Below are 25,799 nucleotides of genomic sequence, written 5' to 3'. Positions count from 1 at the left end.
TCAGCTGCCAGCTGTCACTCAGGCAGCCCTGGAGAGACACCCACGTAGTGAGGAACTGAACCCCTCCAACAACCAAGTGAGTCAGTCATCTCAGAAGTGGCTTCTCCAGCCCTGGCTGACAGTCCTGTAACCTGATGAGACCTTAAGCCAGAACCACGTAACTAAGCTGCCCTTGGATTCCTGACTCAGAAACCGGGGGATGATGCATGCTCATTGTTTTAAGCTGTTAAATTTGGGGATGATGTGATTAAGACACATCGGGCAAAGATCACCCATTGTTTCTTGAATGGAGTAAGCAAAATTCTAACACCTTGGACTGAGATACTGAGTTAATTTTGTTAAAGACAAAATTCTAAATTCATATTTGTTTGGCACTCAGAAAAAACTTAAAAAGCAATTCCCAACTCACTCAACTAAACTCCTTCCTCACTGTTAACAGAAAGAAAAAAATCTGAATATATGTTCTCTCTAGTCAATGCACACTGCTAATTAGCTCACAGCCTAAAGTGTCAGGTGCTTTTAACAATTGCGTTCAAAATATAGTAACAGTAAGACAGCTTTTCAGATCTTATTTTTTCTCTCATTGGGACTGAACTGCAGATACCAGGCAGTGTTTCTAGCAAGTTCCAAAAGGTCTGAATTAGGAGGCCTTGATTACACTTGGCCTATTTTAATTAGTTTTTAAGTTAGGTCTTAAAGAAAAGTGAAAGTACATAAACCAGTATGGGCAACAGTAAACAATGACTACATATATAGTTGCTGATCTCAGAATTCAACACAATGCATTTACATTTCTTTGACATTTACCAGACATCACAGATTACTACCAGAACATCATGTAAGTTTATTTCAGATGTAACAGCAATGTTAAAATCAACAAGTTTAAATCTTAACTGCACCAAATAAACTCAGCTATTTAAGTATTTTTAAAGTTATTCCCTCCAAAAAACTGAGGGAGCTTTTCTTTTCCACCCCATATGTCATGGTTTCCCAATAGTTCTATTTTTGGAGGACTTTCAATTGATGAGTAAGCCACTTTGGGGATATTTCAGAACTTCTTTCCCCAAATGAAAACTAATCTGGACAAATTATATATTGCATAGATTTCTCTGCAGATTCTTTTCTTTAGAACCTAAATGGAATTACCATACAATATAATGTTTATCTATTTGCCCTACAGAAAAAAACTATCTACCCTGAAAAATATGATGGATATATCCTGTGATCTTCCAGTTAACAGAATTTACCTCAACGATAATTTTTATCAAAATAACCAACTGAACATGGGACATTATTTCAGTCTTTACTGACTCATAGGCACATGAACTAGTGCCCAGCTTAAACCTCTTCTACATCCTCCTCCTCCATAAGTGGATGGAATTATTTCATGTAAGTTTGATGTAGGACAATTCACCCTTTACAAACACTTACAATTTAGGTTAAGTCAGTGACTAGTGTGGAAAAAGAAACACTAAAATGATAGGGAGCCTACACACTCAATTCAAAATTTAATATTTTTTCCTCCATAAATAATATGTACTTAATTGTCATGAGGCAGCTATTCGGTTTTCATTAACCACATTCAGGGATACATTCATAGGACTGATTAGATAGTCCAGGTGAAATGGTTATAGAAATAGAGGCAGTGTCATCTCACAAAACTCATTTATATATCAAAATCTATTCTGATATGCGAAGTTTACAAAAAGGCTGAATCTTCAAACTAATTATGCCTTCTGTAACTCAAGCATTCTTCTCTTGGCAAGAGCAAGCTGAAGCTTATCCATGAAGGTAAAGGTGCTTAATGCTAAACTTTTCTTCTAAGCTTAGATTTGGACTGCTTAAGAAACGGATACCCAAGAAACCAGCATGGTCTTTCTACATTTTTACTATCTTAAGATTATAACCCTATAAACTCATTTATCAACTATCTTCCTTTTCTATATTATACTTGGCACTCAACTAAGACTGCTGAAGTCTATTGTACCTTGTATTTTTACATTCTCAAATAAGAACTTAAGATTATAAAATGTGCATAAACATTGTGTAAAATAATTTTGTCATTCAACATATTTGAAGAGATGAAACTTTTATGCCAGAATTTACATAAGAGGATAAATATTATGAATCAATCTTCCTTTTAAAGTCAAATGACAGAAAATTCAAGCTCTGTGCATTGTTTTAAAGTCTAATGAAAACATTTCTTGGGCCACCAGTATTGGCAATGTAGAAAATTTTAAATATTGGAGATGGGATTATGGAGGAAAACATGAAAATTTCAGATGTCTTCTATCTTACAAAAAGTTACCGACCCATCAAAGCCACTCCCTATGTGCCAGGAAACGAGCTGGCATAAACCAGTCCTGTCAGTAGAGGAGGTCACAGTGACATTTGCGTTATTAACACTTCTAGACTTCTACTTTTTCCAAGAATAGAAGCAATATGTTTAATAATTCCCCCACCCCCAAATCCTTAAACTCAATATCACAGGCACAGAATGTAAGCAAATCTGGGATGTTCTCCAACAGATAAGCAATTAGCACAGCTATGTTATTCTCAAAAATACTGTCTAGATATTCCTTCCTCTAAAATCAAATGCTCAGTGGCCACACTTCTAACCGTCTGCATTAGCTGACATTAAATGCATTTATTGTGCCACAAGTCCATCTAAGCTTCCTTTTAGGTATTTTTCATATGTCCAAGAGACAACACCTGCTTCAGGTTTATTTAGGGGCATTGACCTATAAGGACATCAACTCCATTTTTAAGGTTTGACTAACTATTGTGGATTTACTGAAGAAAAAGGACAGGAGAAAAAAAAGCAAATCACAACAAACCTCTTTAGGTCAGTTAAAGGCCATTATCTCTAGCTGGGATATTAAAAAAAATTAATCTCACCAGCCCACACTCCTAAAGTTAATGCCACTTCTAACAATCAACAGCAGGAAAAATAAACCTGCTAACAACCAGCCCACTCATTAGCAAAAAGCAGTTTAACTCAAATGCTGAGACCAAAGTATAATACTACTTACTCAGACTGTCCCAGCCACCGTCAGCCACCAGCGAGGAAGGAAGAAATAACTGCTTAACAGAACAAAATAAGCTTAGTATTTCTTACAAGGATAACAATGGTCCAACTCCTGAGATAATACTCAGAAGGACAAAAGGTGGAGTGAAGGCAATGTATAGGGATTAGTATCCCACAAAATCTTGAAAACCCCAAAGTACCACAAACACACTAAACTTGTCTATGAGTTAGAGAACAAGATATTGCTGCTGCTGCTTCTTGTCCTTTGAAATATACAATATTTTGTAGGCTCTGCCCTTCAATGTGAAAGCAGGACATTAAAAAAAAAATGAAATTGACACTCAAGTTTTCGGGACCATATATCTTAACTGTGAAACTAAACAGATCTATACCTTCTCCTTCCTACAATCAAACCACCTCATAAAATAAGAAAACTAAAACAATCCAAACATGATTAATAAATCCTTAAAAGTTTAAAACTTTTAGAGGAAAGGGAAAGAAGTTTTGAAGGGAGGAAACACAAGAACAAGGAAGGGGGAAAGGTTTAAAAGAAAGGGGGGGGGATCAATGGGCCTCTCTTTTATTTGGCGACAAGCAAGTGCAAGAAAGTTCATCTGTAATTTGTTCAGTTGTCTGTCTTCTGCACATCTGCGTTCTGGCCAGAAGGGACTTTGAGGTTTTTCTGCAGCACATGAGCATCAGCGGGCTCTATCCTCTTATAGTAGTTCTTCTTTGTCTCAATAATCTCAAAGCCAAACTTTCTGTAGAAGTCAATTGCAGACTCATTGCTGATCTGGACATGCCTGAGATACAAGAGGGTATCAGAAAAAAAAAATTAAGATTCCATCAGCTTTTATGTATCCTCCACAGATAGCTATTGGTTGGAGCTGGAATACTGCAGACATTTGTTAGACTCTCTTTACAATTGCTAGGTATCAACAAAGATTAGGTATTCATTTAAGAGAAACTTTGATGACAAATTTATACTTCTCTTTTTTTTTTTTTTTGCAGTACGCGGACTTCTCTGTTGTGGCCCTTCCCGTTGCAGAGCACACGCTCCGGACTCGCAGGCTCAGTGGCCATGGCTCACGGGCCCAGCTGCTCCACGGCATGTGGGATCTTCCCGGACCGGGGCACGAACCCGTGTCCCCTGCATCGGCAGGTGGATTCTCAACCGCTGCGCCACCAGGGAAGCCCTCTAACCTAAGTCTTAATCTAACATTTGGAAGACAGCTAGCTGAGATTAGGAGATGCAGGAACAGCATTTATTCTTAAAATCAACAAAGGTTAAAGTATCATAACATTTTTTATTTCAAGAGGAGAAAAGGTTCCTGTAACTAAAAGTACGTAAATAACTATAGGGATGATTCAAAGACCATAGTAACACATTAAAAAATAAACAAACAAAACCTAGGGTGTCAAATGCCTGAATATATCTTTCTGATTGATAAAAAACATGTTAGATTTTGAAAATAATTTGTGCTTTCTCAATTACTCCTCAAGACAGCATTATATAATTTAATCTCTCCCAATGCCAAAGCGAAAATGAGAATAATCTCAATATCTGTATTATAAAGAATCCACATAGGGAACTATATTCAATCTCCTGGGATAAACCAAAATGGAAAAGAATATTAAAAAAGAACGTATGTATGTGTATAAGTCACTTTGCTGTACAGCAGAGATTGGCACAGCATTGTAAATCAACTATACTTCAATGAAAAAAAAAAGAAAAAGAATCCATAGTTGCCACCTTAGCCTTACTCTTAAGATTCAAGTATAAATCAGCTAGGTACTCTCTGATTTTGATGATTAAATTCTACTACTAATGAGCACGTCACTGAGAGCCTTGAACAAAACTCAGAGTGCAAACAGATGGCATGATAAAAGTAATATTAATGGTATTAATTTCTTAAATTCTGAAGATCTGAGTTTTAATCTTGGTTTCACATATGTGACTTTGGAGCTCCCACCCCAATGTAATTAAGCAAAACAAGAATGTTTTATCACAGGTTCATTATCTATTATTAAAACAAACTTCATAACTACCACTTCCATGGTATTTCCCAAAGACAATAAGTGACCAGATTTTAAATTTTCTAGTAAAGATTTCTATTGCCAATTTATTAAATTCTTTAGATAAGATCATTAAATATGACTTTACTTACAGATAGATGTTGTCAAAAGTGCCATCTTTTTCACAGATGTTTAAGACATGGTTTAACATTTTAGTTCCTATTAACAAGACAAACAACAAATAAGTAATCTCATAAAAATCAATCTTTAAACTAAACATCTTACTGAGTCCTAACAGAATTTGAGGTAAACACCAGACATCCTGATTTTCCACAATTTTTTTCTCTCTACACTACCTACTGTGTTTAAAACTGCTAGCCGACAAGCAATCTTTATATACAGCCCTTCCAGGAAGAAGGAAAACAGAAAAAGCAAAAGGTGTATTAGTAATAAATCTATTTATATATAGGGCTTTCAATTGAATTATGTTCAATTGACATATAAAACAGTTCTTTTCCACCTTACTTTATATAATTCAGTAACCCTTTCCCAGTATTCCTAGAAGAAATATTGCCTTAGTGGGGTCAGGAACAGTACCAATGTATTTATGCTTCTTTAAGGAAAAAAACAAAACCAAAACCCACAAATAATTTTACCTATTCCTAGCCTTCGGTATGGTGCCAGACATCCTAGTGTCATGATGTAAAGTCTCTTCTGATTCTGTGAATGATCCACCCTACAGCATACTGCACCTACTGCAATATCATTGAAATAGGCTGCCACGGAAAATATAAAGATACAAAGTTTAGCAGACAGAATAACACATTTTACTGAATCTTTCCCTGCCCTTGTACAACGACTAAATTGTTGTTATTAGCATTAATTAAATTTTATCAGGTACTCTGAGTATCAATAGCCTCAAAAATATCCTATACCTTCAGAATTTAAGACCCCTCTTAAATATGTGAAAACACAGACACAGCCTAAATAAGAAAAGATATTTAGCATTTCCTTTTGAAATTCAAGTATTTTATCTTGATTTTTCTCAGAACCTGGATCACCCCCATTTCCTCAAATCAGTTAACTCTTTTTTTGCCCTGATATTAAAAACTAGAGGTCAAGAACATGAATAAACAAATGAAGGGAAGAAGAAAAACCATATCATACCAAGTTTTGCTAGCTCGCCAACCTCCAGCACATCCTTATAGAACTTGTCATTGTAGCTGACTGGAAAGATCACCTGGTTTAATCTCTTCAACTGCTTAATATTGTGTGGTGTCACATCTCCCAGCTCGATCCGGCTACTGGAACAAACCAAAATGTACTCAATAAAATATAATTAGCTTCATTTGTTAAGATGGACATATTAAAAGGGTACCAAGTCTTTTTTACATGACTGATAAATCCAACCCTTTCACAGTAATCTTACACTCCACTCCTATGAAGATCACTTATAAGCAGATTTTGACAGTCATTCCATCCAGGTTCCAACTCCTAGCTTTCATACAATTGTATACATTTAGAGACAAATACAGTAAACAACAATTACGAAGAAGGCCAGAATAATAATCTACATATAAATGTTGAAATTTTCAGAAAAATTTAAAGTCATCTATTACTGATCAAAAAGACTGATGATACCTAATTGGCAAAGGGGTGGCAAGTAAGATATTTATACTCTGCTGGCAGGGATGTAAATAGATACAATATCTTTGGAAGACAATCTACAACTATGTACTAAAAAGCCTAAAAAGTACACCTCCTTTGTCAAAGTATCCCCACTCTAGGAATTTATTCTAAGAAAATAATTAAAATATGCAAGAATCACATGTATTCTGGTCACTGGACACAGGAACCACATACACCAGAGTCACAGAGGGTGGCGACCAAATCCAGATTCCTGGACGCCCCGCCCCCACCCCCTTCAGAAGCAGTGTCTCTGGAAATGGAACATGGGAATCTACATTTCAGAAACAAAACAAAACCAACCAACCAAAAAAAACAAACCCCAGCTTGAAAACTACTTATCAAGAACACAACAGTAGCATCGCTAAGTAACCATACTTAACCAAAACAATCGGCTCCATGGGAAAAGGGATAACCACTAAAAAGTTTCAGACTCATGGTAATAAAGTTGATTTGCCTACAGAGCTGTCAACAAATTTTTAAGTGCTCAAATCAATCTCACCACCACATGCTAAAGGTTGATCAAAAGTGACAAGACAAACCTGAATAGCATCTACACAATTTTTCTTCCTATTATCACCAGCACTATCATTTGTAGAGGTTGCTTATATACACTATTTGCCTTCTTAAAAACCTTAACACACCTGAAACTAACACAACATTGTTAATCAACTATACTCCAATATAAAATAAAAAGTTTAAAAAAATTAAAAAAAAATCTTAACAGTGGGTCATAAAAACATTTAAAGAAAACAATGTCATCCACCTGCCAATGCAGGGGACACAGGTTCAATCCCTGGTCTGGGAAGATCCCACCAGGTGCCACAACTATTGAGCCTGCGCTCTAGAGCCCGCGAGCCACAACTACTGAGCCGACATGCCACAGCTACTGAAGCCCGCGTGCCTAGAACCTGTGCTCTACAACAAGAGAAGCCACCACAATGAGAAGCCCGCACATTGCAATGAACAGAAGTCTCCGCTAGCCGCAACTAGAGAAAACCTGAGCGCAGCAACGAAGACCCAACGCAGCCAAAATATAAATTTAAAAAATAGTATCTTATTAAAAACATTGTCAAATCAAACTAAAAATGAGTTCAAAAATAAACAAAACAATCTGATGCCAACCAAGCAGCTAGAAAATGACATATGTCCTACCACTAGATGCTAGTTCCACACCACAACTGCATTAGTCAATAGCAGGAAAATGCTAACAATGCACCCTAATTAACCATTTACATCATATGCACAGAGGTTTTGAAAGCTGTTACAGAAATGACTAAACAAGAAAGCTAATCATCACACTTTTATAATGGTTAGAAAAAAGAAAGGAAAAGAAAAAAATCTGAGTGTCCACCATTAGGGGACTGGTTAATTAAATAAAGCATGATACATTTATATTAGAAAGACATTGATATCTTGTTTCCTGGGGATATATATAAATGTATCTCCAACTTTTGTTAACATACAGAAAAATGTTTAAAAGCACATTCAAACAATGTGTGGTTTGTGGATAACTTTTATAACAATATTCTCTGAAATGTTAATAAGATAATCAGAAACGACCAGAATGTATTACAGTTCTTAAAGAACAAAAAAACCTGATTACAGACCCTTATACTCATTTGGAACTTTGGCCTTCCTGTCTCAATTATTTCTCATTTTTATGCTACTGTTTTTCATTATTCACTATTGTGACCAACCACCCTTGTATATCTTGCATGTCTTCTTAAAATGTAAGCGCACTGAGTTTCTTAGCAGCCACACAAAATTTTAAGATGCAGACATCTTAGTAAAAAATATATAGATCTGTTATATTTTCTTTCAATTTCTAGCCACACGAGTAAATATGAAGTAAATATGGCCTTCTTCCCAAGTATTTGACTAAAATGAATTCCCTTCATGACTCATGTCTCTTTTTTTAAATTTATTTAATTTGTATTTATCTTTGGCTGTATTGGGTCTTTGTTGCTGCGCGTGGGCTTTCTCTAGTTGCCACGAGCAGGGGCTACTCTTTGTTGCCGTGCACAGGCTTCGCAGTGTGCGGGCTTCTCATTGCAGTGGCTTCTCTTGTTGCGGTGCACAGGCTCTAGGCACCAGGGCTTCTGTAGTGGTGGCACGTGGGCTTAGTAGTTGTGGCGCTGGGCTTAGTTACTCCATGGCATGTGGGATCTTCCTGGACCAGGGATCAAACCCATGTCCCCTGCATTGGCAGGCAGATTCTTAACCACTGTGCCACCAGGGAAGTACTGAGTCATGTCTTCTTTACTAGGTTACATCTCATTCACAGAAAAACTTCCCTTTTCATTAAAGCACACCCTGGCTTTCTCTTCTTTAAGGCTGAGGTAAATGACATTTCACCTTAAAATACAGGGATCACATCTTACCTGCACAGTCTCTTCTTTTTTTAAAAAAAAGGATTCCTCCCACTTAATTAATACATCCATCACCTACCTTTTTTTTTTTTTGGTAAGAACATTTAAGTTCTACTCTCTTAGCAAATTTAAATTATACAATACGGTGTTATCAAATATGTTATACTTTAGATTCTCCAAACTTATTCACCTTATAGCTGAAAGTCTGTACCCTTTAACCAACCTTTCTTTATCTTCCCCACCTGGAAACTACTTTTCTACTCTGTTTCTATGAGCTTGCCTTTTTTTTTTTTTTTTTTTAAGATTCCACATACAAGTAATAAAGTAATACTATGCAGTATTTGTCTTTATCTGGCTTATTTCACTCAGCCTAATGCTACTCTTTAATATTGTACCACAGATTGGGTGCAGTAATTTATTTTAAATATAAGATAGCTTATTATATTGATTATATTTAGAACACACCATTTAAAAATTAATCCAGGGGAATTCCCTGGTGGTCCAGTGGTTAGGACTCCTCACTTCCACTGCAGGGGGCATCGGATCGATCCCTGGTTGGGGAACTAAGATCCTGCATGCCACACAGAAAAAAAAAAAAATTACTCCACTGCACTTAAAAGCCAGTCTCTGTATTTTAATAGTGATTGAAAAAATACATTATGAAATCTAATAGTAAAAAACAATAAAGGAAAACTTCAGAATCTAGGAAGCTAAGATTCTAGATAATAAGTGAAAGAACTTGAGTTTTTAAGAGTTTAAGAATAATTTCTAGGTAATTACCATGCTTCAAGTATATGTATAAGTTTTAAAAGGATAATAACCAGGTATTTCATGACTTCATACAGAAGGAAAAGGTGGTCATGGTGCAGTGTGGTAGACTGAAACTAATAAAAGGTAACTACTAAAAAAATTTCCATTAGGGTGGGCAGATCAAGACTAAATACAGAATACAATATTGAATAATTAGGGAATAAGCAGCTTAATCTTACCATGCTTAATTAAAAAAAAAAAGTGTGTCTTGATTAAAAAAACAAACCCAACACCATAGAAATGAGTTAGACATATAGTCTTCTAATATTCTTCTATGCACATATATACTGACAAGTTTTAAAACAGAATTGGAATACTGTATTGTTCGGTAGCTGTTTAAGAAAGAAATTAATCAAGTTTGATTTTTTTAAATTGAAGTATAGTTGATTTACAATACTGTGCCAATCTCTGCTGTACAGCAAAGTGACTCAGTTTTATACATATATACATTCTTTGTTTAATATTCTTTTCCATTATGGTTTATCCCAGGAGACTGCATATAGTTCTCTGTGCTATACAGTAGGACCTTGCTGTTTATAATCAATTTTTATTATTACCAGACTGTCAGCATATACTAGAAACAGAATTATTAAATGTCTATTAAACATAACTTTGTCAGCAAAATTCACCTTCAGATAGAGTTTAACTCTCCTGAACATGATATGTCTGACTGAAATGGAACATTTCTGTAATCCTGATCACTTAGCTCCAAATTATTCTAAGATGTGGATATTCTAAATATATCAGAGTAATATCATCAACTTGTAAATGTAATTCAGTAAAGAACATGTAGTACCAAACGCATAAACATAGTTATGTAGGAATATCAAGTAAATTAGAACATCATTTGACTGTAAATAACCAAAAGCTTTTAGAAGTTAAAAGAACTTGATTAGAAAATTAAATAATAGAGATTTTAAGAACTCCATCATGAATCTTAAATTTTCTATAGTTCTTATGAACATAACAGTTGCCTATTCAAAGCATAAATCAGTTCTATTTCAATAAATATTTCAACACCTATGTGCTAACACCTGGAATGCAAAGGAGTTTACATTCATGTATTCCCCAAACCACAGGCAGTTTGCTATAGTAAAACAAAGTATGCTTTGCGTACATGTGGAAGCCGGGGCTGGAGAGGAGGGCCTTGCACATCAAGATGGTACTTCATTGTCTTCTCTACATTCTCTCAGTGACCTCAATCTATATATAGTCCTATGGATTTAATGCTGCCAACTCCCAAATTTCTGTCTCTAGCCTAGAAATCACTCCTAAATGCCAAAGCATCTCTAGTAGACAGCTCAAATTAAACATATCCAAAACTAGCTATCTGATCTTCCCCACAAAATGTGCTTCTCCTGAAGCTTTCCCTATCAAAGTTGGTGCCCTTTCCATTCTTGGCTGCAAGTTTACTCTCTCACCTCCTTTACGTCTGTTCAAATGATATGTCAGGAAGTCTTACTCTGACACACTCTTTTTTTCCCTTACAATATTCTTGATAGGTTTTCTTATCAATAAGGTTTGTTGGCCTCAAAGAAAGTTTGGAAGTGTTTCTTCTTGCTCTTCAGTTCTGTCAATTCTTGCTTCTGTATTTTCAAGTTATGTTATTAACAGCATAAATATTTGGGACTGTTATGAGTTGATGAATTGATCCTTTTATCATTTTGAAATGTCCCTCTTTGCTGTAATATTCCTTGCCTTAAAGTCTACTTTGTTTATCAATATAGACACACTGTTTTCTTCTAATCAATGTTGCATGGTATATCTTCTACCACCCTTTACGTTGAACTTCTGTGGCCTTATATTTAAAGTGTCTTTTTATAAACAGCAAATGCATAAGAGTCTTGTTCCTTTAATTTGGTAATCAGAGTATTTAGTCTGTTCAGATTTAACATAATTATTGTCATAGTGTATTCAAAGTCCACCAGCTTGCAATTTTCTAATTTGTATCAACTATTAGTTGCTCCTTTATTTTCCAGCCATTTTGGGGGGTCAATTTACTTTCTTCGGGAAAAAAAAATTTTCTTAGCTAAAACAAAACAAAAAAAACTTTTAAAAGTTCACATAAACCTTTTTTTAATTCCTTTTTTTTTTGCTGCATGGCTTGTGGTATCTTAGTTCCCCAACCAGGGATCGAACCCAGGCCCACAGCAGTGAAAGCACCAAGTCCTAACCACTGGACCGCCAAGGAATTCCCTATATAAAATTAACTTCAGGCATATAGTTCTGAGTTTTGACAAATACGTACAGTCACCTAACTACCACAATTATCAAGAAACACAATGGTTCTATCACCCCAAAAGTCTCCCACATGACCCTTTGTAGTTCAGCTCTACCACCACTCCCAGAGAACCATTAATGTTTTCTGTTTCCCATAGTTTTGCCTTTTCAAGAATACCACATAAATGGAATCACACAATACATTCCCATTTTCTTGGCTTCTTTCATTCAGCACAATGCCTTTGAGATTCACCACACTACTGTATCAACTTCATTCCTTGCTATTGCTGAGTAGTACTCCATTGTATGGATGTACCATGGTTTATACTTTTGTTGAAGGGCATTTGGGTGTTTCCAGTTTTTGGAGATTATGAATAAAGCTGCCACAAACAATTTATGTACAGGTTCTTGTGTGAACATAAGTTTTTCTTTCCCTTGAATACATACATAGGAGGGGATACTGGATCATTAGTTAAGTGTACGAGAGTTTCAGGTGTTCTGCATCGAAACCAGTGTTTGGCACTATCAACTTTTAAAATCTATGCCATTCTAATAGGTGTGTACTGACATTTCACTGCAGTTCTAATTTGCGTATCCCTAAATAATGGTGAACATCTTTTCATGTACTTCTTTGCTACCCATATTATCTTCGTTGGTAAAGGTGCTGTTGAAATCTTTTGCTCTTAAAAAAATCCTGGGTTCCAATTATTGAGATTTAAGTTACTGTGAATACATGTCCTTTGCGAGTTATGTATGTTGCAGAGGATTTCTCCCAGTCTGTGGCTTTTTTCATTTTCTTAACAGTGTTTTTCACACAGCAGAAGTTATACATTTTGATGAATTTCTTTTGTGGATCATGCTTTTCAGGGTAATATCTAACAAATCTTTGCCTAACCCAAGGCCACTAACATTTAGATTTTTGTTTTCTTCTAGAAGATTTATTACATTTAGGTATATGAGCCTCATCCCCTTACAACCCTCTCATTTATTTTTCTCTTAAACAGCCCTCTTGAGGTATAATTTACATACTATAAAATTCACCTATTTTAAGTGTACAATTCAATGGTTTTAAACTATTTATAGGGTTGTGAAATCATCACTCAATTCAGCTTTAGAGTACTCACATCACATCCCCAAAATCCCTTGTGCACAGCTGAGATAGATCCCCTTACCTACTCCAAGCCAACCACTAAATCTACCTTCTTTCTAAAGACTTGCCATTTCTGAACATTTCATACAATAAATGTGATCTTTTGGACTAGACTTCCTTCACACAGCATAATGTTTTTGAGGTTCATCCATATTGCAATTTGTGTCAGTAGTGGAACAGTACTCCATTGTATGAATATACCACATTTTGTTTATCCATTTACCACTTGATGGGCATTTTACCTGTATTTACTTCCTGGCTATTATAAACAATGCTGCTATGATTACTGCATACAAGTAAGTGTGCAGACATAGGCTTTAGTTTTTTTCTGGTAGATACCTAGAAGTGGGACTGCTGGGTCGTATGGCAAATATGTTTCACTTTTTTTTTTTAATTGAAGTTTAATTGCTTTACAATGTTGTGTTCGTTTCTACTGTACAATGAAGTAAATCAGCTATATGTATACCTATATCCCCGCCCTCTTGGACCTCCCTCCCACCCCACCCATCTAGGTCGTCACAGAGCACCGAGCTGAGCTTCCTATGCTTTATAGCATGTTCCCACTAGCTATCTATTTTATGCATGGTAGTGTATATATGTCCATCCTCATCTCCCAATTCATCCCACCCTCCTCTCCCCTGCCCCGTGTCCACATGTCCGTCCTCTATGTCTACGTCTCTATTCCTGCCCTGCAAATAGGTTCATCTGCACCATTTTTCTAGATTCCACATATATGTGTTAATATATATTTTTCTTTTTCTGGCTTACTTCACTCTGTATGACAGACTCTAGGTCCATCCACATCTCTACAAATGACCCAATTTCATTCCTTTTTATGGCGGAGTAATATTCCATTGTATATATGTACCACATCTTCTTTTCCATTCATCTGTCATTGGACATTTCAGTTGTTTCCATGTCCTGGCTATTATAAATAGTGCTGCAATGAACACTGGGGTACATGTTTTACTTTTTAAAGAAACTGCCTGTGGTAGGCAGAATAATGGCCCCCGGAGGCTGTCCATGTTCTAATCTCAGGAACCTTTAATATGTTATTTTACATGAAAAAAGGACTTTGCAGATGTAAGATCCTGAGATGGGAAAATTAACCAGGATTATCTGGGTGGGCCCCCTGTAATCACACAGGTCCTTAGGAGTCAGAGAAGATGTGATTAAGAGCAGAGACACGAGAGACTTAAAGATGCTATGCTGCTGGCTTTGAAGATGAAGGCTCATGAACCAAGGAATGCAAGTAGTCTTAGAAGCTGAAAAGGCAAGGAAACGTTACATCATCTTGAGCCTCTAGAAGAAACACAGTCCTGTTGTATCAGTTTCCCAGAGCTGCCTTAACAAATTACCACAAACTCAGTGGCTTAAAACAACAGAAATGTATTCTCTCGAAGTACTGGAGGCTGGAAGTCCAAAATCAGAATGTCGGCAGGGCCATGCCCTCTAGGCTCTGGAGCAGAATCTTTCCTTGCCTTTGCCAGCTTCTGGTGGCCTCAGGTTATTTCTTGGCTTGTGGCAGCATAACTCTGCCTCTATCTTTACATGGTCTTCTGTGTGTATGTATGCTCTCCTCTTATAAGGACATTAGTCATTTAGGGCCCACCCCAATTGAGTATGACCTCATCTTAATTACATTTGCAAAGATTCTATTTCTAAATAAGGTCACATGCTAAAATTTCAGGTAGACAGGAGTCACTATACCTACCATCATCTTGATTTTAACAGAGTGAAACCCCTTTCAGACTTTCGGTCTCAAGAACAAAGATGGGGCTTCCCTGGTGGCGCAGTGGTTGAGAGTCCGTCTGCCGATGTAGGGGACACAGGTTCGTGCCCCGGTCCGGGAGGATCCCACAAGCCGCGGAGCGGCTGGGCCCGTGAGCCATGGCCGCTGAGCCTGCGCGTCCGGAGCCTGCGCTCCGCAACCGGAGAGGCCACAGCAGTGAGAGGCCCGTGGACCGCAAAAAAAAAAAAAAAAAAAAAGAAGAACAAAGATGATACATTTGTGTTGTTTAAGCCACTAAATTTGTTACAGTAGTAAGGGAAAACTAATATGTTGCTAAACTGTTTCCCTAAGTGGCCAGACCATTTACATTCCCATTAGCTATGTTTTAGGGTTCCAGTTTCTCCACATCCTCACCAATGCTTTTTACTGCCTTTCTGTTTATAGTTATTCTAGTGGTGTGAAGTGACAATCTCATTTCAGAAGTAAAAGAGTAGGAGCCCATAAAGATGTCTGAGAAACAATGTTCAAGAGAGTAGGGATAAATCTGGAGAAGCAGTGTCGTAAAATCCAAGATTGGGTTCTAAACCTGGTTATACACCAGAATCATTCTGCCAGTTAAAAACTCAAATTCCCACATCCTACCTTGGAATCTTTACTTCTGTAATAAAGCTTGTTCTTTTAACCATACAAATTAAACACCCACTTTAATCAAGAAACTTCCTACTGCATGTGTGTAAATTTCTAAATCCAAGGAGTCTGGTAAGGGAAATAGAGACTAAAGACAGGCACAGGGAAGTGGAATAGACCACTGCAAAAAAATACACTATATGATCAGAGTGGGTTTCCATAAAATGTTAATCATGTCCCCATAAAATGTTAATCATTTCCCTTATGCAAGCAGTACAGTATGTTACACTATAGCTTTAATGTATGTGACATAACTGGTATTGAGGAACTGTGACCCAAACTCAAATCAGCCTAACTCTGAAAGCTGGGTTTTTAAAATCACTACACTGACTGCTTACTTCAGGTAAGATTTCAATATAATTTAACAATATAGACTATTTTTAATTTATCGGTTCAAGACCTCTGTTCTGTAGGTAAGCCCCAAATTCCTAGCCTAGAAGTCAAATCAGCCATGTGGCCACATCTACTTGACTCAACAATTTTTTGTTTTTCCAAATTAACTTGGTTGCTAATACTTAAATCAGAAGATTTTACATAAAGCCTACATTTCTTGTTTTATTCATTTACCTTATCTGCTTGGTCCCAGGTCCTGGGTTCCTGTTGGCACTAGAGTTCACAACTCTAAGTAAAAAACTTAAGACAGCAGTTATTAAAGTAACTAAATTATTCTCTTAGCTCAAGTAAATTCATGTGACATGTTATTTTTTCTTGTTTTTCAAATCCATAACAAACTCTAACACATCTTCATACCAAAGTTTTGAGACTAAGATCTAAGCGTGGGGGACAGATTCATACAGCACAAGCATCCACAGAAATGTGAAGCAAGTCCTTAGATCTGGAAAACACAGCTACTTACTTGCCTCCTACTTTTAGAGAGTAGCACCACAAGATTAGCCTGTTACTCAGTCAAATCTCAAATAATCTTTGCACTTAGAATATGGTAGTAGGAAACCTTTACCCTTGGCTTAAAAAACAAGTGGTATTTATCATGGGAAAAGTATTTAGTATAGCAACATCAGATAATAAGCACTCAAATGTTTCTAGCTTTTAAGGGTAATGTCAATTATGGCCATAATTACAAAAACAAAATTTAGTGGCAATATTCTGAAAGGCCACAAGATGGAGATACGACTACACAAAAGTGGGTCTTTCTTGGGCAAAGTCTGACTGCTAAAGTTACATAGCAAAAAGAGGAAATGATGTATAGAGAAAGCTTAAAGTCTTTATACTTTAGATGGGTATTTAAGTGCACCCTGGCACAAAATTTTAACTGTCTGGTCACTTCTTATGAAGAGTGTTTGATCTGGAAGGGACCTTAGAACCACTGGCTCTCTTCCCCTTCATTTTGCAGATGATGGAACTGAAGTCCAGAGATAGATGTGCCTGTAGTTATACAGTCAATTATCAATAAAGCCAGAATCAGGCTTCTGTCTACGAATTCCATTATAGTGCAAGATTAGCCACACCATATGACTTCCCTCAAAGGAGTCATCTTTACTTCTCAAGGTTAAGAGAGAGAGAGAAATACCCAACATTTATCTAAGGTGTACTGATAAAGGACTTTTGCATAAAATTTAAGTCTTCTGGCAAGGATCAAAGTATGCCCATGGTCCTTTGATTAAAAATTTCAAGGGGTTTAGAGATAATTTTTTCTTAGCTAGCAGTAATCTGGTTCTAAACTCTTGCCTTCAAGTAAATTACATGAAAGAGTGATTCCTCTAAACTATAAATTCTTTCAACCTAAAAGTAAGCCCACTCAGCATTTATCAAAGCACAGCTTAAATACTAACTGCTCATGAGGCCTTAACCTGCTGAGATTTCCACCTCATTTGAATTATATTACAGTTGTACTCTTCCAAGGCACAGAACTTCTGCACTGCTATAAGCATCTGTTTTCGAACCTTACCTCTTCTACTGAACTACAAGACTTAGGGCAGAACCTCAACTATTTCAAGGATTGCTAAAATACTTTTAGTAAATCTAAGAATCTCTAGGACCTTGGTAAAACCGATGAGCTCTCTTTCATCTCATCTAGATTTTAGAGCAGTTTCTCAATCTTGGTACTACTGATATTTAGGGCTTGATAATTTTGTTGTGAGGGCTTTCCCAGAGCACCCTGGGATGTTTAGCAGCATTGCTAGCCTTACCCACTAGATGTCAGTAACCATCCCATCCCACTGTGACAACTAAAAATGTCTCCAGACATTATCAGATGTCCAGAGTCGGGTGGGAGATGTACCGCTGGTTGAGAGTCACTGTTCTAGAGGTTTAGCAGGTTATCAAAAAAGCAGTGGTGGGTGAATCAGTCCTCCAAGCTGTGTGACTGCAAGTATCAGGTGTGTAAAAATCTCAGTAATTATTTGGTTGGGTACCAGAAATGCTAAACACACACAGGGACACAATATACTCAAGGTTATAACCTAAAAAAGAATAAAATTATCCTTTGAAAAATTTTTCCATCGTTATCTATATGTTCAATTAGGAGAGCCCCTTCCCAGCTATGGCTCTTTCCCTACTACTACCTGAACACTGATGTTTTTACTTACAAATCTCTGAATTCAAGCACATATTTCCAACGGCTTACTGGCTATCTCTACAGGAATCACAAATTCAACACATCAAAAACTGAACTCGGGCTTCCCTGGTGGCGCAGTGGTTGAGAGTCCGCCTGCCGATGCAGGGGACACGGGTTCGTGCCCCGGTCCGGGAAGATCCCACATGCCGCAGAGCGGCTGGGCCCGTGAGCCATGGCCGCTGAGCCTACGCGTCCGGAGCCTGTGCTCCGCAACGGGAGAGGCCACAACAGTGAGAGGCCCGCCTACCGCAAAAAAAAAAAAAAAAACTGAACTCATCGTTCTCCATAGGAAATCTGTTCTCTACCTTTCCGAACAGCTCCATCATTCATCCAATACAGACACTGAGCTTCAGATGCACTCTAACATCCCATTTTAATCCCTGATAATTCTGCCTCCCAACTAACTTTATAACCTGTTCCTATACCCTTTCTCTTAGCAGCATGGTTCAGGCCATCATTTCAACACATATTTTAATAGCCTAATAAAGGGGAATAAGACTAGAGCCAAGGAGACAAAGCCATCACAATGCAGTCAGAATAATCCTTCTAAAACACAAATCTGACCACTTCTCTGCGTAAAATCTTTCAAAAAAGTTGCGCATAATCTACCAAATAAAATTCAAGTAGCCCTTCATCGCCTAGCTGTGGCCACTGGCCTAGCCTTCTCCCCAACACCCCCCCATTGTTTTTTGGCCATATAAAACTACTCAAAAACCCCACCACCCAACAAGCTTTCTTCCCTTCTTGGCTCACCTCTATATTTGTTTTATACTACATTTACAGATACATTAGTAGACTATGGATACTATCTTAGAGCTACTGTGAGGATTAAATGAGACTACTGCCTGGCACATTGCCTTAACAGTGCCTCCTCTGTAAAAGGTAATAGTGGCATGGGGAAGGGATGGGAGAGCAGGTCCCAAAAAGCAGACACAAGAGCAAAATGAATAGTGCAGCTTAAAAGAGAACAATTCAAATATGATTCCAAAGTTTTGTTTCTTGCTATCATAGAAAGCTAGAGCTGACAGAGACCAGGAATGGCAAACGTGTGACACACGTGCCATTAATAATCAATGACATCACTTGTTTTCCCCACAGTCTGAGAACTCATCAAAGCTACCAACAGACTAAATATAATACTGATAAGATACTATCAACAGATAAGAACTGGCACAAGAACTCAAACCTTCAGCCTTTCCTATTCAGGTTCAAGCTGTTCTCTTTAAAGACAAAGAAATGAGGGAATTCCTGGTGGTCCAGTGGTTAGGACTCAGTGATTTCACTGCCAGGGCCTGGGTTCAATCCCTGGTTGGGGAACTAAAGATCCCACAAGCTGCAAAAGAGACAAAGAAATGAGGGCCCAGAAGCCAAGAAACTTATTAGTCAGTGTCCCTACTACTGCTAACTATTATTGATGGCACACTGAACTATAAAATGTGGTTGCTTTTAGTTCAAATGCCTTTTGCATTATAGTAAGTCTCCTTTTTGAAGATAAATTATGGTACAAATAACAAACTACATTCTGGGGGGTGGGGGGCATCCAAATATTTCTTTAAATATATCTTAGTTTTCTGGAAGGAGAAATAAGAAAAATTTAAAATGCATACAAATGGCCAGTAAAAGTGGGAAATGTCCAACTCCACCAAGTAATCAACAAGAAAGGAAGAAAGAAAGGCCATTTATCACCTAATCAGCAAAGTAAAATTAGAATTAAGGGTATATGTGTATATGTCCTCAAAACCAACTTGTCAAGACACTATTAGTTATTTCTATCATTTTAGAAATGCTCAATGTATGCCACTCATTGCAGACAAAGGTAATTTATACCACCCATCACTCAAATGGCAGCCACAATGTCTTCCTCCATTTTCCTTTAAGTTTCTGCAAGTGCTCCTCCCTTTCTCCACTAGCCCTAGAAGAAGAGAAGGGCACTCTCATACACTGCTGTCAGTATAAATTGTTACTATCTTTCTGGAGGTCAGTTGGCAACAAATATCAGAGCTTTAAAAATGGCAGTACTTTCTGATCCAAAAAATTCTCCTCTAGTGAATTATCCAAAAGAAATAATTAAGGATGTGTGTCCAGTAGTTATACAAGCAAGCATTCTGCTCTACTGAAGACTGAGAGAAGTCTGAACTTGGGAAATAAGGTTTTCCCTTAAGAACAGCTTCAGCAATGACAGAGGTAGAATACAGGTTGTACTAGCTCAGGCAAGGCAAATACATACTTCCAATTACCCCTTCATTTACCCAGAGGATACTACTGGATTATAATATCTTAATTGAAAACCAGGAGTGGTTACCACAGAGGTATAAACAGCCACACACTATGTGTTGTCCCACATTTGAAACATTTACCATCCAGGAACTAGATCCTAAGGGAAGAGATCATGTTTTAGACAAATTTGTTTTTTTCAGGGTCTAGCACAGCACAGTCCAACAGAAATATAATTCGAGTCACATATGTAATTTAAAAATTTCTAGGTCCAGGGTTCAAATCCCTGTTAAAAAAAACTTTTTTCCCCTAATATCTACATTAACAAGGCATAAAGAAACAGCTGAAATCATTGCAACATGTAATCAAAATAAAATTAATGACCTTTTAAAAAAATCTTTTTTTCATACTAAGTCTTTAAATCCAGAGCACATTACACTTACGGCATGTCTCAATTCAGATGGTAATTCTCCTTGTAAATGTTTTATCTGTACTTATATTTCATAAAATTTACAGTGGATTCACACATCCAAGTTGTTCGAAACATACATAAAAATTGTCCAACAACTGACATTTTAATTCAGCTCCTCAGTAACACAAGACACATTTCAACTGCTCCACAGCCAAACATAGCTAGTCACTACTGTATTGGACAAGACAGGGCTAACGTTCTGCTAATAAGTCAGGCACTGAATGAATGTAAACAGCACATGATGGAAGAGAACAGCTCAAGAGAAAGGAGTGTTCTGTGATAGCATAATTATATAATTTTGTAAGTTCTTAAACTATAATCATACAATTCTCATTTCTATGACGCGAAGGACGTTTCTACTGATTAGTACTGGTATTCTAACGGTTTCTGTAGGCTGCACTTTTAAAAAAAGAAAAAATGACAGCCATTTAAATAATTGAGAAGGTGTATCTTTCCAGATGGCACAAAGCTGGAAGCCATAGCTAATACCTAGAAGAGAAAATCAGGAGTCAAAAGAATTTCTACAGACCAAAAGAGAGGATTTAGCAAAGTGAAATTTACTATAGATATTAGTTTGGTCTGGCAAAAGCACTGGCTTTGAAAGATAATGCTTTATGAGTGCCTTTTAAAAATCTTTCCCAACCCACAGTTCTTGATTATTGTGTGTTTTGTTCAGAACTTTACCAACAGCTGTCCACAATTTGGGGAAGAAATCACAACACTGATGGCAACACAGCATTACTCACCAATGCACACATCTGTACTGGTAGCAGATATACTTTTTAAATTATACAGTTGATTATATTTACAGATAGATGCAAACACCTGATCTTATGATTTATGGTGTTGTTGTACCTGCTCATCTGCATATTGAAAGATATCTTACTGCAGTTTACTTTCCTTTTATTCTCCTTTATATTAGTTAGGATATTGATTTTTTAAAATTATGGTACAGACAGGTTATATTTTATATGAATTCATCTGAACAAAGCAAGGGAACATTACAAAGTATTTGTTAAAATCCAGTAACTTAATCAACATCCTACAAATCATTGGCTTCACAGAAGCAAGGAGTATGAATTGCAGTTTTACAAAAGTTCCTGAATTCTACATACTTCGGCCTTACTGGCTTTCTTTTTTTGTTTTTTGTTTTTTCCCCTGACAAAAACAGCAATAAAACCTTAAAAAAAAAACTTTTATTGACATATAAGATACACTCGGTAAAGAGCACAAAGCTTGTTACAGCTCAATGATTTTATACATATGTATACACCTCTGCAACCAATACCCAAGGTAAAGATACAGAATGTCTCTAGCACCTCAGTAAAGTTATTTGTGCCCTTTTCCAGTCCATGTAACAATTATTTTCTGAGTTCTTCAACATAGACTATTTCTACTTGCAAAATCTTATATTTTAACACTTCAATTAGGAAACTACACTGTTCTATATACTATATTATTGCTGTCATCTTTACTTTGTTCACATCTAGTTAAAGACATCTTTATTAGAATTTACACCTCTTTGCTACAATTGAAGGGCAAATGGACTCAGTTTTACTTTCTATTATATCGACTAATTACACTGCCATCTCATTTCAGTCATGGCTGTGTATAGCATACCTTCTTGCTTGAATATCACCCTCCCTACAGGGGAACAGATAAAAATAATCAGCTTACCATCCACAAATTCAACCTATTATGTCCCTGGTTCATAAAAACAAGCAACCTCAGTACAAGTAACACTTCATAATATACTTCAAATTTCTAAACCATGCATATAAATGCATGCAGTAATCAACAACTGGAAGCTTATCTACTATGGAGGAAAGGCAATACATGCCAATACCATGGAATGTCCTACTGCTACTAATAAAAAACTAAGTAAAAATATGAAGAAAAAGCCAGGTAAAATAGTTAAGTTTTAAAAGTTTCAAAACGATAGACAATACAGGCAACGATGTAAAATATTGAAACAGTAGACTGATTCAGAGTGAGGAGTTCTGCATGTTTTCAATTTTAGATATTTGTATTCAACTTACACTTCAATTAGCTCAATATACAATAAAACACTTAGCAAATAAAATTTCGTACAAAAACCACATAATCAGGACCACTGTTTCATTTTCACAGGCCTTCATAAACCAAGAGTCAGGACTATAACACTGACTACATTGTACACGGTGATACAAATCTTTGAACTCAAGAACCTTAAAATCTTTTAAATAATATCCACTGTCTTCATTTGTTCAGTGCCTTAAGGGCAAGACTAACAAATGAGAAAAATTTTACAGTCCCATCTTACCTGGGAGTTAGTTCACCTTAGAAGTTCCTCTGAAATCATCTTAAAAGTTTACCATTAAGAACATGATCTTAAGCTCCCAATAGTAAGAGGTGATAGGAACTAGACTTAAGGACTCTACATTTTAGGCATAGTTGCTGGCATTAGGTACAGCTTCAGTAACTATAAATTTCCTCTAAATTTGACCAGTTACTCATTTCCGGAGACTGGCCTCCATCATTTTGTTACATAAAAAATAACCATTTTAAATAAAAAGATAATTGCCTCATGAGTATGTTAACTAAAGGTAGATTACTTCTATTGCCAAGTTAGTATCAGGAAGAGCATTACATCCTAGGCAGACTGAGCTAGATCAAAAGATTTTGGATCTAAACATCCAGAATAATTCCTTGGAGGCATTCCTTTATAAATCCATGCACAAGCTCAACACCAAGAACTCTTCAGCCTCATTTTTATTACTTTAACAAAGACAAATAAGCACTGAGTGCCAATGAGAACACAAAAACAACTAAGAGACAGCATCCATACTCAAGGAAAAAAGAGATAAATCTCGCCAAGTTATATTGGATCATATACAAAACAGCCAAACTTCCTAGATCATGATTCAAGTGCAGCACATACTTCAAATACCCCCTCAATTAGTATCCTGATTGGAACTCTTTAGAACTTGATGTGAATTAATGCAGGTACTGTGAAAATTTCTTCATGATTTCTAAGCTTGATACAAAACACGCAATTCGACATTACCGTGGATTCTCAATATTTAAAGCAAAATCAGAGTAAGGAATCACGCTACAGACTTTCAAATTCAACTTTCTTGGACCTCTTCTGCGACCTCAAACACATATACAGGCAGTATGTTTTAGGCAGTATGAGATTACTTCGAACAGACTTCTACTTCATCTTCAAAAGGGCTGCTTTACAGTCTGAAAGGCTTCGCTAACTCAAAACAGTTACAATTCTTTAACTGACTTGCTATCGTAGAAAACACTCAGCACCTCCTCAGAAAGCTTTTAACACTGATTAAGATTCCATTTCGTTCTTTAAGGAGGGTAAAGGCAAGCTTCAAAACGGCTCACTCCGTCAATAAGTTAAAACACAGTGTTAGGTAATTAATACTTTAACAGTATGCAATTTAATAGTAAGATGACATCTTACCCAAATGGAAACAGTCGAACCAAAATAATCCCTAACTTTGTCCAAGAGGGAACCTGTGAAAGAATATTCACTTTGCCAAACCCCTGAAGAAAGCTTCACTAGGAACCCAGGACCCCCTCGCGGCACAAGGGCAACAGTAAACGGCTGGAGCAATAGCTCCACCTACTGATCAGCAACACTTCCTTAAACATTTTGGCACCCCAAGTCTTCAGTGCTCACGCTCTCTCCCCCTCCTCCACTCGCTCTGACCCAACCCAAATCCAGTTGAGTCACTAGCTCTTAATACTCCTTTCCGTGCTCTTTATTCCAATTCCTGCTCCCTCCAGAAGGTTCTGCACGGCTTCCAAGTGTGAATAAGCCCGAAAGGTGTCAAAGACCACAGTTCTCAGTGTCGAGCCGGGATCTGAAGAGGACAACCAAACCGCTTCACTCGGAGGGGCGGGCCGGGGGTGGCTCCGCAGTCCGCGTCCGGGCAGGAGGCCCCAGGCGCCTCACGACAGCTTTTCCCCGCTGCCCCACTCAGCAGCTGGTGTGCACTAAACCCGCACTCGTCCTCCAGGCCCAAACCCTAGGCTCCCCGGGTCTCGCCCGCCAACAGCCGGAGCCGAGCCTCCGCCCCCTCCATGAGCAGAGAAGCCCAGAAACCTCCCTCCGCCGGGTCTTCGCCCGGAGTCTCTCCCTTCCTTCGCAGCCCCTCTCCCCCGCCGGTCGGGCCCTGCCCGGCTGCCCTTCCTCACCCTTTCATCTTCCCCGCCTGCTAAGGCCGTTGTTACCACCGATATCAACGCCGTTGTCGTCGCCGCCCTGAGCTCTCGGCGCCCTCAGCTCGGGCCACTCCACCCCGCAAGCCGGCCTCCTCGCTTAGGGCAGGGAGCTGAGCGGGTGACGGAGGCCGCGAGAGTCGAGCGCGGCCCTGCGTCTCCAGAGGGGGCGGGGGTGCCTCCCGCCGCCGCGCTAGTGCCGCCGCTTCTCCACACGTGCACACGGGGCACTGGCCTCCCGCCCTCCAGCACCGCAGCCGCCAGCCCGACCCGCCGCCGCGCTGTGACCTTTCACCCCGCCCCCTCTGCGCGCCGGCGCGTCGGCAGCCCGGCGCGCAGCCGCACTGCAGGCCTCCGAGTACCCTTCCCCCTCCACTTGAGGGCCTCCATCTTTCTACTGGGCTCTGCCTTCCGGCGTCATCTTCCTCCTCCCATATCTTACGACGCAACTTGTGGGGCTTGCCGGGAAGGCCTTGGCGGTAAAAGCTAGATTTTTCCACCCCTCCCTCACCTCTCCCACTTCAACAAGATCAGTCTTCCCCGATCCTGGTCTTCCCAGCTGGTAGTCTCCAGTATGACCTTCAAACACTCCTGTCTCCTAATAAGATTTTATAAAGCT

General features: G+C 38.0%; 1 protein-coding gene across 2 annotated transcripts; it reads right to left on the bottom strand.

The window, feature by feature from the left end:
• Positions 1-636: 636 nt before the first annotated feature.
• NAA50 (N-alpha-acetyltransferase 50, NatE catalytic subunit) lies at positions 637-25,478 on the bottom strand. 2 transcript variants are annotated; one of them, XM_032630507.1, is made up of 5 exons: positions 25,157-25,478; positions 6,212-6,348; positions 5,701-5,820; positions 5,197-5,263; positions 637-3,831 (listed from the first exon to the last, which is right to left on the bottom strand). In XM_032630507.1, exons 1-5 carry the CDS (start codon positions 25,162-25,164, stop codon positions 3,654-3,656), a joined length of 510 nt encoding a protein of 169 aa, XP_032486398.1. In that variant the 5' UTR covers positions 25,165-25,478; the 3' UTR covers positions 637-3,653. The 2 variants fall into 2 exon arrangements, with proteins under 2 accessions (XP_032486398.1, XP_032486399.1); XM_032630508.1 differs by having other exon boundaries at positions 6,212-6,345; positions 25,157-25,469.
• Between the last annotated feature and the right edge of the window lie 321 nt (positions 25,479-25,799).

Source organism: Phocoena sinus, chromosome 4, assembly GCF_008692025.1.
Source record: "Phocoena sinus isolate mPhoSin1 chromosome 4, mPhoSin1.pri, whole genome shotgun sequence".
NCBI classification, from domain to species: Eukaryota; Metazoa; Chordata; class Mammalia; order Artiodactyla; family Phocoenidae; genus Phocoena; species Phocoena sinus.
Note: the sequence above shows the minus strand (reverse complement) of the source record. Positions and strands in the feature narration are given on the sequence as shown.